The 12,463-nt window shown below is 42.7% G+C and overlaps 1 protein-coding gene across 5 annotated transcripts in view; it reads left to right on the top strand.

Annotated features, from left to right (window-relative positions):
- Nucleotides 1-12,463, top strand: part of Stx3 (syntaxin 3) — a 43,264-nt gene that overhangs the window by 17,156 nt on the left and 13,645 nt on the right. For 4 of the 5 annotated variants that reach the window (XM_021151484.2, XM_029472575.2, XM_021151483.3 and 1 more), the window contains exons 3-4: nucleotides 9,022-9,121; nucleotides 11,312-11,386. In XM_021151484.2, coding sequence (XP_021007143.1) covers nucleotides 9,022-9,121; nucleotides 11,312-11,386 — 175 coding nt within the window. Of the gene's footprint in view, nucleotides 1-9,021; nucleotides 9,122-10,849; nucleotides 10,896-11,311; nucleotides 11,387-12,463 lie in introns of those variants that run through there. The other variant, XM_085834183.1, reaches the window with a different exon arrangement.

A 12,463-nucleotide genomic window follows, 5' to 3' on the forward strand; every position in this document is an offset into this window, starting at 1 on the left:
CATTTCCCTGGAAAGAAACAGAGACCTCATTTTCTTTGTGAGGGGTAATTCAGGAGTTTTCCACAGTCTGGATTGTGTGTATAGAAAGTGGACCTCCAGATTCCCCCAAATGGAGTGGAGTAGAACTTGACAGTTCATGGTTGCTCATCTGCTCAGTTAAGAACTGGGTTGAGTCCTACTGGGCTCCCTTGTCTAGCTTTAATAGGAGAAGATGTCCCTAGTCTCACTGCAGCTTGATATACCAGGGCAGGTAGGAGAGAAAGGAGGGGGGAAACTGAATAAAATAAAATAAATAAAAAAAGAAAGAAAGGAAGGAAGGAAGGATGAAAGGAAAAGAGAGAAAGAAAGGAAAGAAGAGAGAAAGAAAAAGAGAGAAAGAAAAAGAGAGAAAGAAAGGAAGGGAGAAGGACAAAGAGAAAGGAAGGAAGAAAGATAAAGAGAGAAAGAAAGAAAGGAAGGAAGAGAGAAAGAAAAAGAGAGAAAGAAAGGAAGGAAGAGAAAAAGAAAAAGAGAGAAAGAAAGAAAGGAAGGAAGAGAGAAAGAAAGAAAGGAAGAAAGAACTGTGTTGAAGCTAGCCTGAATGTGTGTTGTTCTGACTGGAAAGTTGGCCATAAGCCTCCACAGTGCCTAACTCAGCTTGTGGGTAGGTGCTGCCTTTCAGTCAGTGACTCAAAGTGAGGTCAAACAACACTTGTGTTGTTCTACTTTGTGGACAGTGGAAGACAATGCTCTTGTTCAGTGGTGGAGGTGGACCTGAGTTGATGTCAGAAGACGTCTCCGGTCACTACAGTCTTTCCCTGGTGACTCACATTCAGTAAGGAATATCTTCTCTATGATGAGGAATCTTTTCTAGTACCTCTGTTCTCTCTCTTTTCCTGAACCACAGGAGTGTCCCTAAGAGGCTGTATTCCTTGCACGTTAGGAAGATGGTGGGCTTTGGTCTCTGAGTAAAGGGTTGTGTCTGTTTTCCTGGTTGGTACTGGGTACATGGTCATGACCATCCTTTGTCAGAAGGGATACAGTGTAAGTCTTCATAGAGAGAGAGAATCACCAGGGTTGCCATAGAACCTGGCATAATATGTCCTCTAGAGATTGCTAGACATTGCTGCTCAGACACAGCCAGGGACTGTTAATAAACAACAGGTCAGGGTTGGTCGTGGCTGTTGGCTCAGTAAGAGTGTTCACTCTGGATAGCAGTGTGAGATGCCATGAGCCCTTGTGAGCTACATTTATTTATTTATTTTGTGTGTGTCTGTGCATGCATGCATACATCTTGACATGTGTAGGTTAGAAGATGACTTGAGGGAGTTGATTCTCCCTGGCTAGGTGTGTCTCAGGGATCTAGCTTGAGTGATGGAAATGTCTTTACCAAATGGACCATCTCTTTCATAGATTTAGAATGCACGTTATCTTTCAAAAGGCTCCAGGAAGTCCCACAGTGAAGAAATTTGCTTTACTAGGCTCTCTCAGTGTTTGGTTCTTCACAGACCTGACGTGGAACTTTTATTAAGGAGGCTAAGTGACTGCACTTTGGGACAGCCTGTAGATAATAGATGTACTTGCTGTGATTTTTCTTTTTTTTGCCTAGAAGTATGAGCTCAGGCTACTAGCATCATTGGGTTTTGCTGGGGTTCTCTGCCAATGAGTGGCTTTGGCATCCATGTGGTGGGTAAACTGAGCAGGCAGCTGTTGGGGCTCAGTGCTTAGAGGTGCTAACTGGGATGGATCCAGGTTCCTACAGGGGCTGCTGCCAAAGGCAGCCAGTGATTAGAGAAGCAGCACAGCAGAGGGAACAAAGCTTAATTTACTGGGGCTGGCATTCTCTGTGGCCAGGGAAAAAACTATGAAATCTTTTAACTCCTCCAGGTCAGTGAGAAAGAGAAGGAAAGAAAGAAAATTCTCTCTCACACACACACACACACACACACACACACACACACACACACACACACACACTGAGTGGATGAAACAAAAGGCAGAATCCAATAACTTCATACACACAAATATACATGCATATATACATACACACATAGTACATGTATACAGACCTACAGATAGACATATACATATTGACACACAGAATGTTTAGAGCAAAGCTCCAGCAAGCTGGCTCCAAGTATTTCATATATACATACATAAAAACACACAATTGGTGGAAGGAGTAATGTTCTAACCCCCATTCACCCATTCACCCAAACTTTACACACACACAAACACACACACACACACACACAGTTGATGTATATGGGAGAAGCAATGTTCCAGCCACACCATCCTTTATTCTTTCTTCCATAACTTATATATCCCAGCAGAATCTTTCAAGCAGTATACAATTATAATGTGATTATATGTTAGTTTTCTTCTAGTGAATGATTATGAAAAACAATGTGGGGCTGGTGAGATGGCTCAGCAGGTAAGAGCACCCGACTGCTCTTCCAAAGGTCCTTAGTTCAAATCCCAGCAACCACATGGTGGCTCACAACCATCCTGAACAAGATCTGACTCCCTCTTGTGGTGTGTCTGAAGACAGCTACAGTGTACTTACATGTAATAAATAAATAAATCTTTAAAAAAAAAAAAAAAGAAAAACAATGTGTTTTCTGATACCTTTACGAGAAATAACATTGCGTAGTACAGTTATTCTGAAAAACCCACATAATCCATAATCAAGCATCTTGTTATTGATTAACAAAGTGTAAGCAAGCAAGGGAGTTTTCTCAGCCAGTTTCTCTGACTGGCAGGCAGCAGTTTACAGTTATGAAGAAAGCGGTAATTATTTCATTATTTATCTTTAAAACTAATCTTGTAAAAACTTAAAAAGAATCACAGATTTAAATTTTTATAAAAAAAAAATCAGTCATATATGTGTTAAATCCTCAAAATGCACATCTCCTCATCAACAGTTCTTAATAAATCTTATCAGGAAGCTGAGGGCAAAAAATGGGTATAAGAAATCCATTATCACCAGTCCAGCCTCAGTGAGAGTCACGTCAGCCAGTGCTGCCATTGTTCTTGTTCCCTGGTCATAAAAGGTCCCTGGCTTAACTCGTAAGAGTGTGTGTGTCTTTCTGAACTTCACATTGTTCCCTAAGATATTTTATATCAGAGCCAGTGGTAAAAACATCTCAACCTAGCTTCACTGACAACTTTATTTTTCCAAGTGTTTTCTAAGGGTGGTAGTCACTGTTGACAATCTACATCTCTAAATTCTTCTCTAGGGTGGTGATAGAATCATAATCCGCTCTAGCAGTAATGCCTGAAAGAGATCAAACATTAATATTGCGAATGCCAGAGATACTGCCCAGTGAGGGACTGGAAGCCCCCTTAAAGTTTTCATATAACTCTTAGAGTAAGAGGAATGCAAGCAGAGCAGAATTCCATTACAGCATAAAGTCCTCAGGACACATAGTTCTCAAGGCTGTGCCACACCAAGGCCCATGGCACAGAACTCACCAGTTAGGCTGCACTGGCTGGTCAGGGATCCACCTGTCCCTGCCTTTCCAGTGCTAGGATTATAGAGATACCTCTATACCTTGGGTTTTAGGAATTGAATTCAGCCTCTTAAGTTTACAAGACAAATGCTTTACCAACTGGACCATTTCCCACAGCCTCAAGCATACTTATTTCTTGAAGTTAATTGTAGCCATATGTTGATTAAACGGGCATTTACAGAGCGACCCTGTGTGTTTGGTACCATGAGGTCTGTCAAGTAGTCTGAGGTGAGAAATGCAGTCCTAACATTTGAAGTGATCTTCACTTAACATCCAAAGTTCTCCAGAGCTAGGCGGGGCAGGGGTGGAGGTGGGGGTTAGGTAAGGGTGTGTGTAGATGGAGCAGTAGGAAATACAGAGGGACTAATTTTGAAGCTCGGGGATTGGCTGTTTCGGTTTGAGTTTTGTTAGAGCTAGGACCTTTCAAAGTAATTGTAATGTGGAAATCTAGGCACTAGAGTCAAATCCAGTGGGTTAAGAACTTGTTAACTCTTTCAGTAGGGTATTGCATTCGAGGTGGGTAGGCAAGCTGGTAGATTCTGATTTCTAGGCTCTTCCTATTGGAAGAGGCGGGAAGCTTTGGCTGGTCATTTGGCAATTTGCTTTTGACCTTTCTTTCCCACCTACCTTTCTGCACTTTGTTCTTTATTGCTGGGAACTACATTAAAAATGTATATATTATATAGATTAGAAGATTTATATGTCATATATGTGTATACTGTGCCCTGCTTGAAGCCACTGTCCTCACTGCTTTCTACTGTGGTCCTTCTTTTAAGTTTTTAATAGTGACTCACCTATTTTCATGGGCTGTGTGTGTGTGTGTGTGTGTATGTGTGTGTATGCGCACTCACAGGCATGTGTGCATGTGTGTAAATTCTGTATGAGAAAAAAATATACCTACTTGACTTTCTGAGACTGTTTTAACATGATTTTCCCCCCTTAACATGATAAACTCTAGTTCCATCCACTTTCCTACAAATGACAATATTTTATTCTTTCTGTCTCAATAATGTTCTTATATGCACACATTTTAAATCCATGTATTAGGTCACAGATACTTGGGCTGATTCTATATCTTGATAATTGTGAATATTGCAGCAGTAAAAATGGGTGTGCAGTGTCTCTGCTGCATGCTGACATCATTTCCTTCAGGTGTATTTGTAGGAGTGGTGTAGCTGGGTCACGCACAAGTCTGACTTTAGCTTTTTGAGGAACCTCCATACTGATTTCCATAGTGGCTATACATTCCCATCAACACTGTATCTCCTTATTCACCTTGTTCTTTTTATGATTGACATTCTGATTGGGGAAAATTGATGTTTCAACCACGTTGATTTGAGAATATTGTCTTAGAAAACTTGTTTTTATTGGTCAGCACAACTCTGAGGTCATTCTTTTCACTTATAAAGAGAAGTTGGAACACTAATCTAAGTCTTGATAAAACCCTTTAGGGACTTGGGAGTTTAGGAGAGGTAGAGATTAATTTTTTTTATTATTTTATTTTACTCTATTTTTTTCTTCTCTCATCCTGACAACAGTTTCCTCACCTTGCCCTCCTCCAGCCTTTTTAGCCCCACTCCATTCTCCCCCAGGCCTCCTTCTCCCTCCCTGCCTCTCCTTAGAAAAGGGCAGGTCTCCCAGAAATGTCAACCAGACATGGCATAACAACAAGACTTGGCACATACCATTTCATCAAGGCTGGGCAAGGCAACCCAGTAGGAGAAAAATGGCTCCACAAGCAGGCAAAAGAGTCAGGGACAACCCTACTCCCTCTGTGAGGATTTCCACAAGAACACTAAGCTACTCAGCCATGACATAAATGGGGACTTGGGTCAGACCCCTACAGTTTCCCTGATCTCTCAAGTTCCCATGAGTCCCAGCCAGTTGACTCTGTGTACTTTGTTTTTGTGGTGTCCCTGACCCCTCTCATTCCTCCAATCCTTCCTTCCCATCCTCAACAGGATTCCCTAAGCTCCACCTAATGTTTGGCTGTGGGACTTTGCATCTTTTCCCATCAGTTGCTGCATGAAGACTTGGCAGAAACTAATTTTTAAGCAGAATAAGTAAAACATTTTGCATTTCCTTTCACCTCACCTAGCCACAGTCTGCTAGGACTTTCTCTGGTTTCTGTTTTCAAATTCAATTCCACTGGAGAATTAGGTCCAGGGGAAGAAGCCATTATGTCTGCTATAGAGAGATGGCTTAGTGGTTAAAGCACTTGACACACAAGTGTGAAGATATGGCTCATATTCTCAGGATCCATGTAAATGTCAAGTAGGCATGATTTCCACCTGTAATTTCAGCCTCAGGGGGCAGAGATGGGGGATCCCTAGAGCAGGTAGCCATGTCCACAAATACAAAATTTGCCTGAGTGACCCTGCCTCAATGAATAAGGTGCTTTAGGGATTGAAGGTGATTCCCAGCATCAATCGCAGGCGTCTATACATGTTCCCACATGCACATTTGTTCCCCGTGGTGGTCTGAATATGCTTGGCCTATGGGAAGTGGCACTGTTAGGAGATATGGCCTTACTGGAGGAGGAGGAGGTATAGACTCGTTAGTAAGTGTGTCATTGTGGAGGTGGGGCTTTAAAGTTATACATGCACACACACACTCACACTCAAGTTTGGCCAGTGTGATCCAGACCTTCTTCCTGGCTGCTTGCAGAGACAGTCTCCTCCTGGCTGCCTTCAGATTAAGATGCACAACTCTTGGCTCTTCCAGCACCAAATCTGCCTGCGTGGTACCATGCATTATATCTCATGATGATAATGGACTGAACTTCTGAAAGTGCAGCCAGCCCTAGTTAAATGTTTGCTTTTATGAGTTGCCTTGGCCATAATATGTCTTCACAGCAATAAAACCCTAACTAAGACATGCCCATATGTGCTCATACACTTGTTATGTGTTGTGTACACATAACACACATATATGTATGGAAATGGAAAAAGACAAAAACAACTTCTTCCTTTCAGTTAGATGAGCCTGGTTAGTATCATGTGGTCATTTTAATTGGCAGCACCTACCATCAAGAGTGGGTGACATGATGTCCTTAGGTTTCTGTAAGTGGCTACTGGGGACACTTGGATTGCTGTAGGATTAAACGAGACATACTTTTAAAGGTGTAGCATAGTGTATGGCATATAACAAATGAGAGGTTATTACTGCTGTTTGTGTTTAGTGTTACCATTTAACATTCATTATGTACTTGACGTGGTGTAAGCTTGTTCAAGGTCATAAAACTGCTAAGAGATGGAGCTGAACCCTGAACCTGCTCTGCTTGCTAGTGAGTGTGTGTTTTAATTGTATCACATAGAGTCTCATATTGTTGACATATCATTGGGATATAGTCTGAAAATCAATATGTAGTTAAAGGGCACTGGAGATGAACTAGCCTTGAATTTAGTGGTGATTTGAAAAACTCACTTTTGGGTTTTCCCCAACCCATCAGCAATGCTTCTATTCACTGTGTACTTCTGATAGGGAGTTGTGGTCAGACAGAGAAGTAAGGTACAGCATGATCTCTGCAAAATGCTGCTGTAATCAATGTGTTCTCTCTCTCTCTCTCTCTCATGTATGTATACATATGAGTGCACATCCATGAACATGCATGTATAAGCAGGATGTGAGTGTCATTCTTTGTCATTCTCTGCTTACTATTGTATTCAGATAGGGGCTCTTACTGAACCAGAAACTCACTGTTTTGGCTGGTCTTGCTGGCCAGTACTTTCAAGCGCTGTCTGTCTTTGCCCACCAATGCTGGGTCTATAGACATGTGCAGCAATGCTTTACAGAACTGGTCTTACAGGATATGGGTTGGACATGCACATCAACCTGATTTGGGGTGAATAAATGCACCTAAGCTTAACAGAGATGGGGTCTGTGGTCCTTACCTGGTTGAGAAGACAGGGTCTGGATGCTTGGTTCAAACCTCAGTTTCCTCTTGTTTGAAGTCTCTGCTTCAGTTCTTTTGATGGCAACCTCACAAAATGACTGCAAAGGGCCGAGCATCGACTAGATATATGATAGTGTGGGGTAATGTCAAGCACATGCGTTTACGATTAAGTACTTATCAGTTCCTACACAGCTTCTCCCCACCCCATGATTTGTTTGATGATCTGGTGAATGCACAAGAGGAAATCACATGTAGCTCTCACTAAGAGATACTCTGAAGTTCAGAAATTCATCCTTCAGGAAGATGAACATTTTCAAGAAAAAACTGACTCAAAGCTCAAGAAGGAAAGGAGAAGGGCAGGGGCAGGTGGTCTAGAGACCACCAGTGTTCACATAAATAACATATGTGATCTCAACCTGGTACAACCTATAACTTATTAAACTTTACTTTTCTAATATGAATAATAATACTAATGTACTCTTAAATCTTTTGTTCACTATTAAAATGCTGTATAACTTGAGTAGTTGTACATGTTTATTTATACTCTAATATGATCACATTAATATTTTATTTTACATCTTTAAGCAATGATCTTACAGTGAAACTATGGTACATCTAAGCCAGCATATTAGTAGAGGGGAAAAAAATCCTTTGAGTGGCAAAAATGCTGATGTGAAGGATAGAAAGGACAAGCTTGATTTGGCTATGTTTTTGGAGCACTTTAATAGGTTTTTAAAGACATGACCCATCCATTGGAAAAAAGGGGCACTGGATGCCACCTATGTATTGAGTCTGCATTCCATACATTAAGATTGTATTGTGTCAGTGTATTCTTGTTGGTTAATTGTTGCCGTGCTAATGTCCTCTTCACTTTGGGATAAGACAGATAGGCACATTGGGGGCTGAGGTCTCTTTTGTATCTGCTGTCCCTACTGTGATCTGCTTCAGGGCCCATGGTGCCCAGGCAGCTGGTGCCTGTGGAGGAGCTGAGGGACATACACTTAGTGCTCATGCAGCAGTGTTCTCTGATGGTGTTCTGTCATAAACCAGAATGTTGTATGGCACACACCTGAGCAGACAGAAGTGGCCCAAGGCTGTAATTCTGGGTTCTGATCAGCATTGGGGTTAGCTTGTAAGTGTTGGGTCACAGAAACATGTGTCTAGGAGGAACCTGGCTGTTTTCTGATATGACCTTGCCAAGTCTCTTTCTTTCCCCCAGCCCCTGTCTCCTTCATCTGCCTCTCTTCTCTCTTCCTCCTTTCTCTGGTTTTCACTTTCTGTTTGCTCCGTTCTCTTTGACTGCTTTCCTTCCTCCCTGCCCCATCCTCATCCTCTCCTACTCTCACTTGGGGCCTCTTCCTCATACTGTTTGCAGTTACTTCTCCTGGTTGTCTCCACCGGTTCCCTCAAGCTGAGTGTGGAGGGGAGGAGTGTGGATTCTAATGACTGTTCTTTATGGACTAATTTACTGGACAGTGGAGATGGCACTCCCTGGGCAGCTGAAGATTTGTTAATGCTCTTCCACAAACACAGAAGGTAGACAGCTCGCATCAGGAAGCTCTGCTAAGCATTCCTTTCAGAAGTGGACATATTTTCCCTCTTTGATGGTGAAGGCTGTTGTCTTTTTGATTATAGATTGAAGAAACACGGCTCAACATTGACAAGATCTCGGAGCATGTAGAGGAAGCTAAGAAACTCTACAGTATCATTCTCTCTGCACCGATCCCAGAGCCAAGTGAGTGTTGACTGAGTTGAGTTACTGTATTGACCCTTGGCATTGGAGCTGAGACAGGCTTGCTTTCTTCTGCTCTGGGGATAGTAGGGGAGCATACACATTCCCTTGTGCTAATGTACATATGATACCACATCTCCCCTCCCTCTCCCCTCCCCTCCCTTCCTTTCCCCTCTCTCCCTTCCTCCCTCTTTCCCTTTCCCCCTCTCTCTTCCTCCTTTTCTTCCTACCTTCCCTCTCTTCTTCCCCTCTCCCTGCCCTCTCTCTCTTCCTCCTTCTCTCCCCTCTTCCCTCTCTCTCTCTCCCTCCCTCCTCCTCATACTTTTCTTCTCCTTCTCCTTTTCCTTCTCCCCCTTCACCTCCTCCTCCCGCTCCTCCTCCTTCTCCTCCCTTCCCCTCCCCCCTCCTCCTGCTCCTCCTGCTCCTCCTGCTCCTCCTGCTCCTCCTGCTCCTCCTCCTCCTCCTCCTCCTCCTTCTTCTTCTTCCTCTTCTTCTTCTTCTTCTTCTTCTTCTTCTTCTTCTTCTTCTTCTTCTTCTTCTTCTTCTTCTTCTTCTTCTTCTTCTTCTTCTTCTTCTTCTTCCTCTCTCTCTCTCTCTCTCTCTCTCTCTCTCACACACACACACACACACACACACACAGACATTTCTAAGCTTTTATTCATAGTCTCTACCAGCAATTTTCTTCATAATCCCACTGGAACCATTGGCCAGCCTCTTCTATTTTGCAGCTTGTACCTCTCCTGACTAGCAGTGCCTCTTAGTGCTCCTCACACACCCCAGGCTCCATCCCAGCTTTGTGTCTTGGTTTGTGTTCTTCTGACTCAAGTTCATTTTCAGGCCCTCTTCCAGAATCCTCCCAGATGAAGGACATTTTTGTTCATTCTTTTCTTTATGAGTATTCTGGAATGGTTAGAGTAAGTCCCTTCTGTTTCTTACCTTGCGTGTGTTACTGCTGCCGAGGCAAACTTTTGTTCTATATTTGGTGACTACAGTTTAGCACTGTATTTACGTTCCTAAGAAAAGTGACTATTTACTTTTGGATTAAAACCAGAACACTTCAGCAGAGCATATGGGAATCGTCCCCTCATGTTCCCACCTTCTTCTCCACCTTTCCCCTGACACTCCTGTCCAGCCTGCTGATTTTCCTCACATTAACCTCTGGCTAATCCTCAAACATTCCTTGTTCCGCACACTCTTTATATCTCATTCCTTCTTCTTGTGAGTCCTGCTTACTCTCCTTGGCTACCTAGCTAAGCTGTAGTCTGTCTGTCTGTCTGTCTCTCTAATTTTTTTTAACCATTTGCTAACCTATAGTTTTTGTTGAGGCTCAGTTCTACTATCTCTGCCCTTAGGGGCTCTTCCAAGTTCCTTGAGGCTGTGTTAGGGTTTCTTCATAGCCATCCCATGCACACCTTCCTCAGAACTGCTACATATCAAGACTTCTGATGAATTCCCTCCTCATTCCCTGCCAGGCTCAGCTCCTTGATGGCTGTGAATCTATATCTTCTCTTTGGTCCCTTAATTTCTCACTCAGTTCCAAGGGTGGAGGTACCAAAGGATGGTTCTGGAATGAATGGTTGTAGCCATTGTTAATTTTGGTTCATATTCCCACCATGGGTACAGTGCTCCATGCATGCATCAGCTGGGACAGCTCTGGGCATGTAGTAGGCACATCATAAATACTTGCCTTATTTACATTAATGGGCTTTGGTTGACATTTCTTTCCCCCAGAACTTCCATGGAATCCTCTCCTATCTCCTGAGATTGAGCTCACATGGTAAACAAGTTAATTCCTCTAAAAGCATGACTTGGATTGAGGAGGCTTGTTTTAAAAAAGCAAACTCTATGCTCTAACCCTGTATTTGGTTCTTTAGGTCTGGAATAGGGTGCCTAAGTATGTCTTTTAATTTAGTTAATTAATAATTTTATTTTGGATGTTAGGGATTGTACCCAGGGTTTTGGTGCATGCTAAGCATGTGATCTACCACTATGATATTTCCTTAGTCTGAAAACGCTTTTAAAAAGGAAAAAAAAATCTTTGTGACTATAGTGGTAGATTCTAAAAAGCACATTGAGATGAGCACTGTAGTGGCAGTGGGCATCTGAGAGTTTCTGCCTCATCTGCTGACTGATGTAGCTTGCAGAACAATTTGCCCTCTTTTCTAACTGAGCCTGCCTCTTATGTTTACCCAGAAACCAAAGATGACCTTGAACAGCTCACAACTGAGATCAAGAAAAGGGCCAACAATGTCCGGAACAAGCTGAAGAGTAAGACGGGAACACAGAAATAAGCCGGTCTCCTCCACAGACAGAGACAGCCTCTCGGGGCCCACCTCTCACCTGCCAACAAGTGACACTACTTGTTCTGTTTTCACTGGAGGCTTGGGCACTGTCTCTGGACTGACCTTCTGTATCCTTAAACATTTATCACCTCTTGAGTTCTCACTGTAGTTGAAAACCCCAGCACTGCAGTTAGGAAGTGGGAGTAATTGTATGCGTCCCACCACTGCGTGGCCAGTCATTTTAGCTTAGTCCTTCAGTTCTCTCCTGCTGCTTCCTAGCACCCGTGTGTACATTTGAGAGGTAACTGCAGAGACATAGGCGCAGGGTCTGTCATTCAGTCGGCAGACATTTCTCTGTGTAGACCTTCTCACTCCTGCTTCCCTTCCTGGTTTTGGAGCACAGTTCAGTAAAGTCACTCTCATAGCTTTAATCCTCCTGGGGATCTCAAGCTCTCGCTTAGTTCCACAGCTGTAATCCATATTCCTGTCACAGTACTTGCTGAGTATGTGCTGTTGGTCAGAGAGGAAATCCCTATTATTTCTTCCCGCCCCAATAAATTACAACAGTTACTTTAATGGATAGTGAGGGGAAGAGAGCTTCCAAAATTAGCGTTAATGTGACTGCCCCCTTATTAAGCAGTTTGTTCGATCTTTGCTTTGGTATTTTAAAGAGATTCAGGTTGAGCATACTTAATCCAAAATTTTCAAATGCAAAATATTCCAAAATCTGAAACTTTTTGAGTATTCACATGACACTGTAAGTAGAAAATTCCATAGTAAGCCTCATAAGTATACTAAAAATGTGGTTCTAAATTATCTCTAAGCTCTAACATATCTGTGAAACACAAATGTGTCCTGTGAGCCAGCCTTAACATTATGTATATGCAAATATCGCAATTTTGACAAAATCGGAAACCCTCCTGGTTCACACAAAGGGTGCCCAGCCTCCGTTGCTACTTTTTCCGTTTTATAAACAAGAGGACAGATGTTTGAAAGAGTTACATGATTTCCCCCTTGTGACACAGCTAGTCCATGGCAGGGTAGGGATTTAAGTCTCAGTCCC

Source organism: Mus caroli, unplaced genomic scaffold (genome assembly GCF_978045245.1).
Source record: "Mus caroli unplaced genomic scaffold, Mus_caroli_1 scaffold_20, whole genome shotgun sequence".
NCBI lineage: Eukaryota > Metazoa > Chordata > Mammalia > Rodentia > Muridae > Mus > Mus caroli.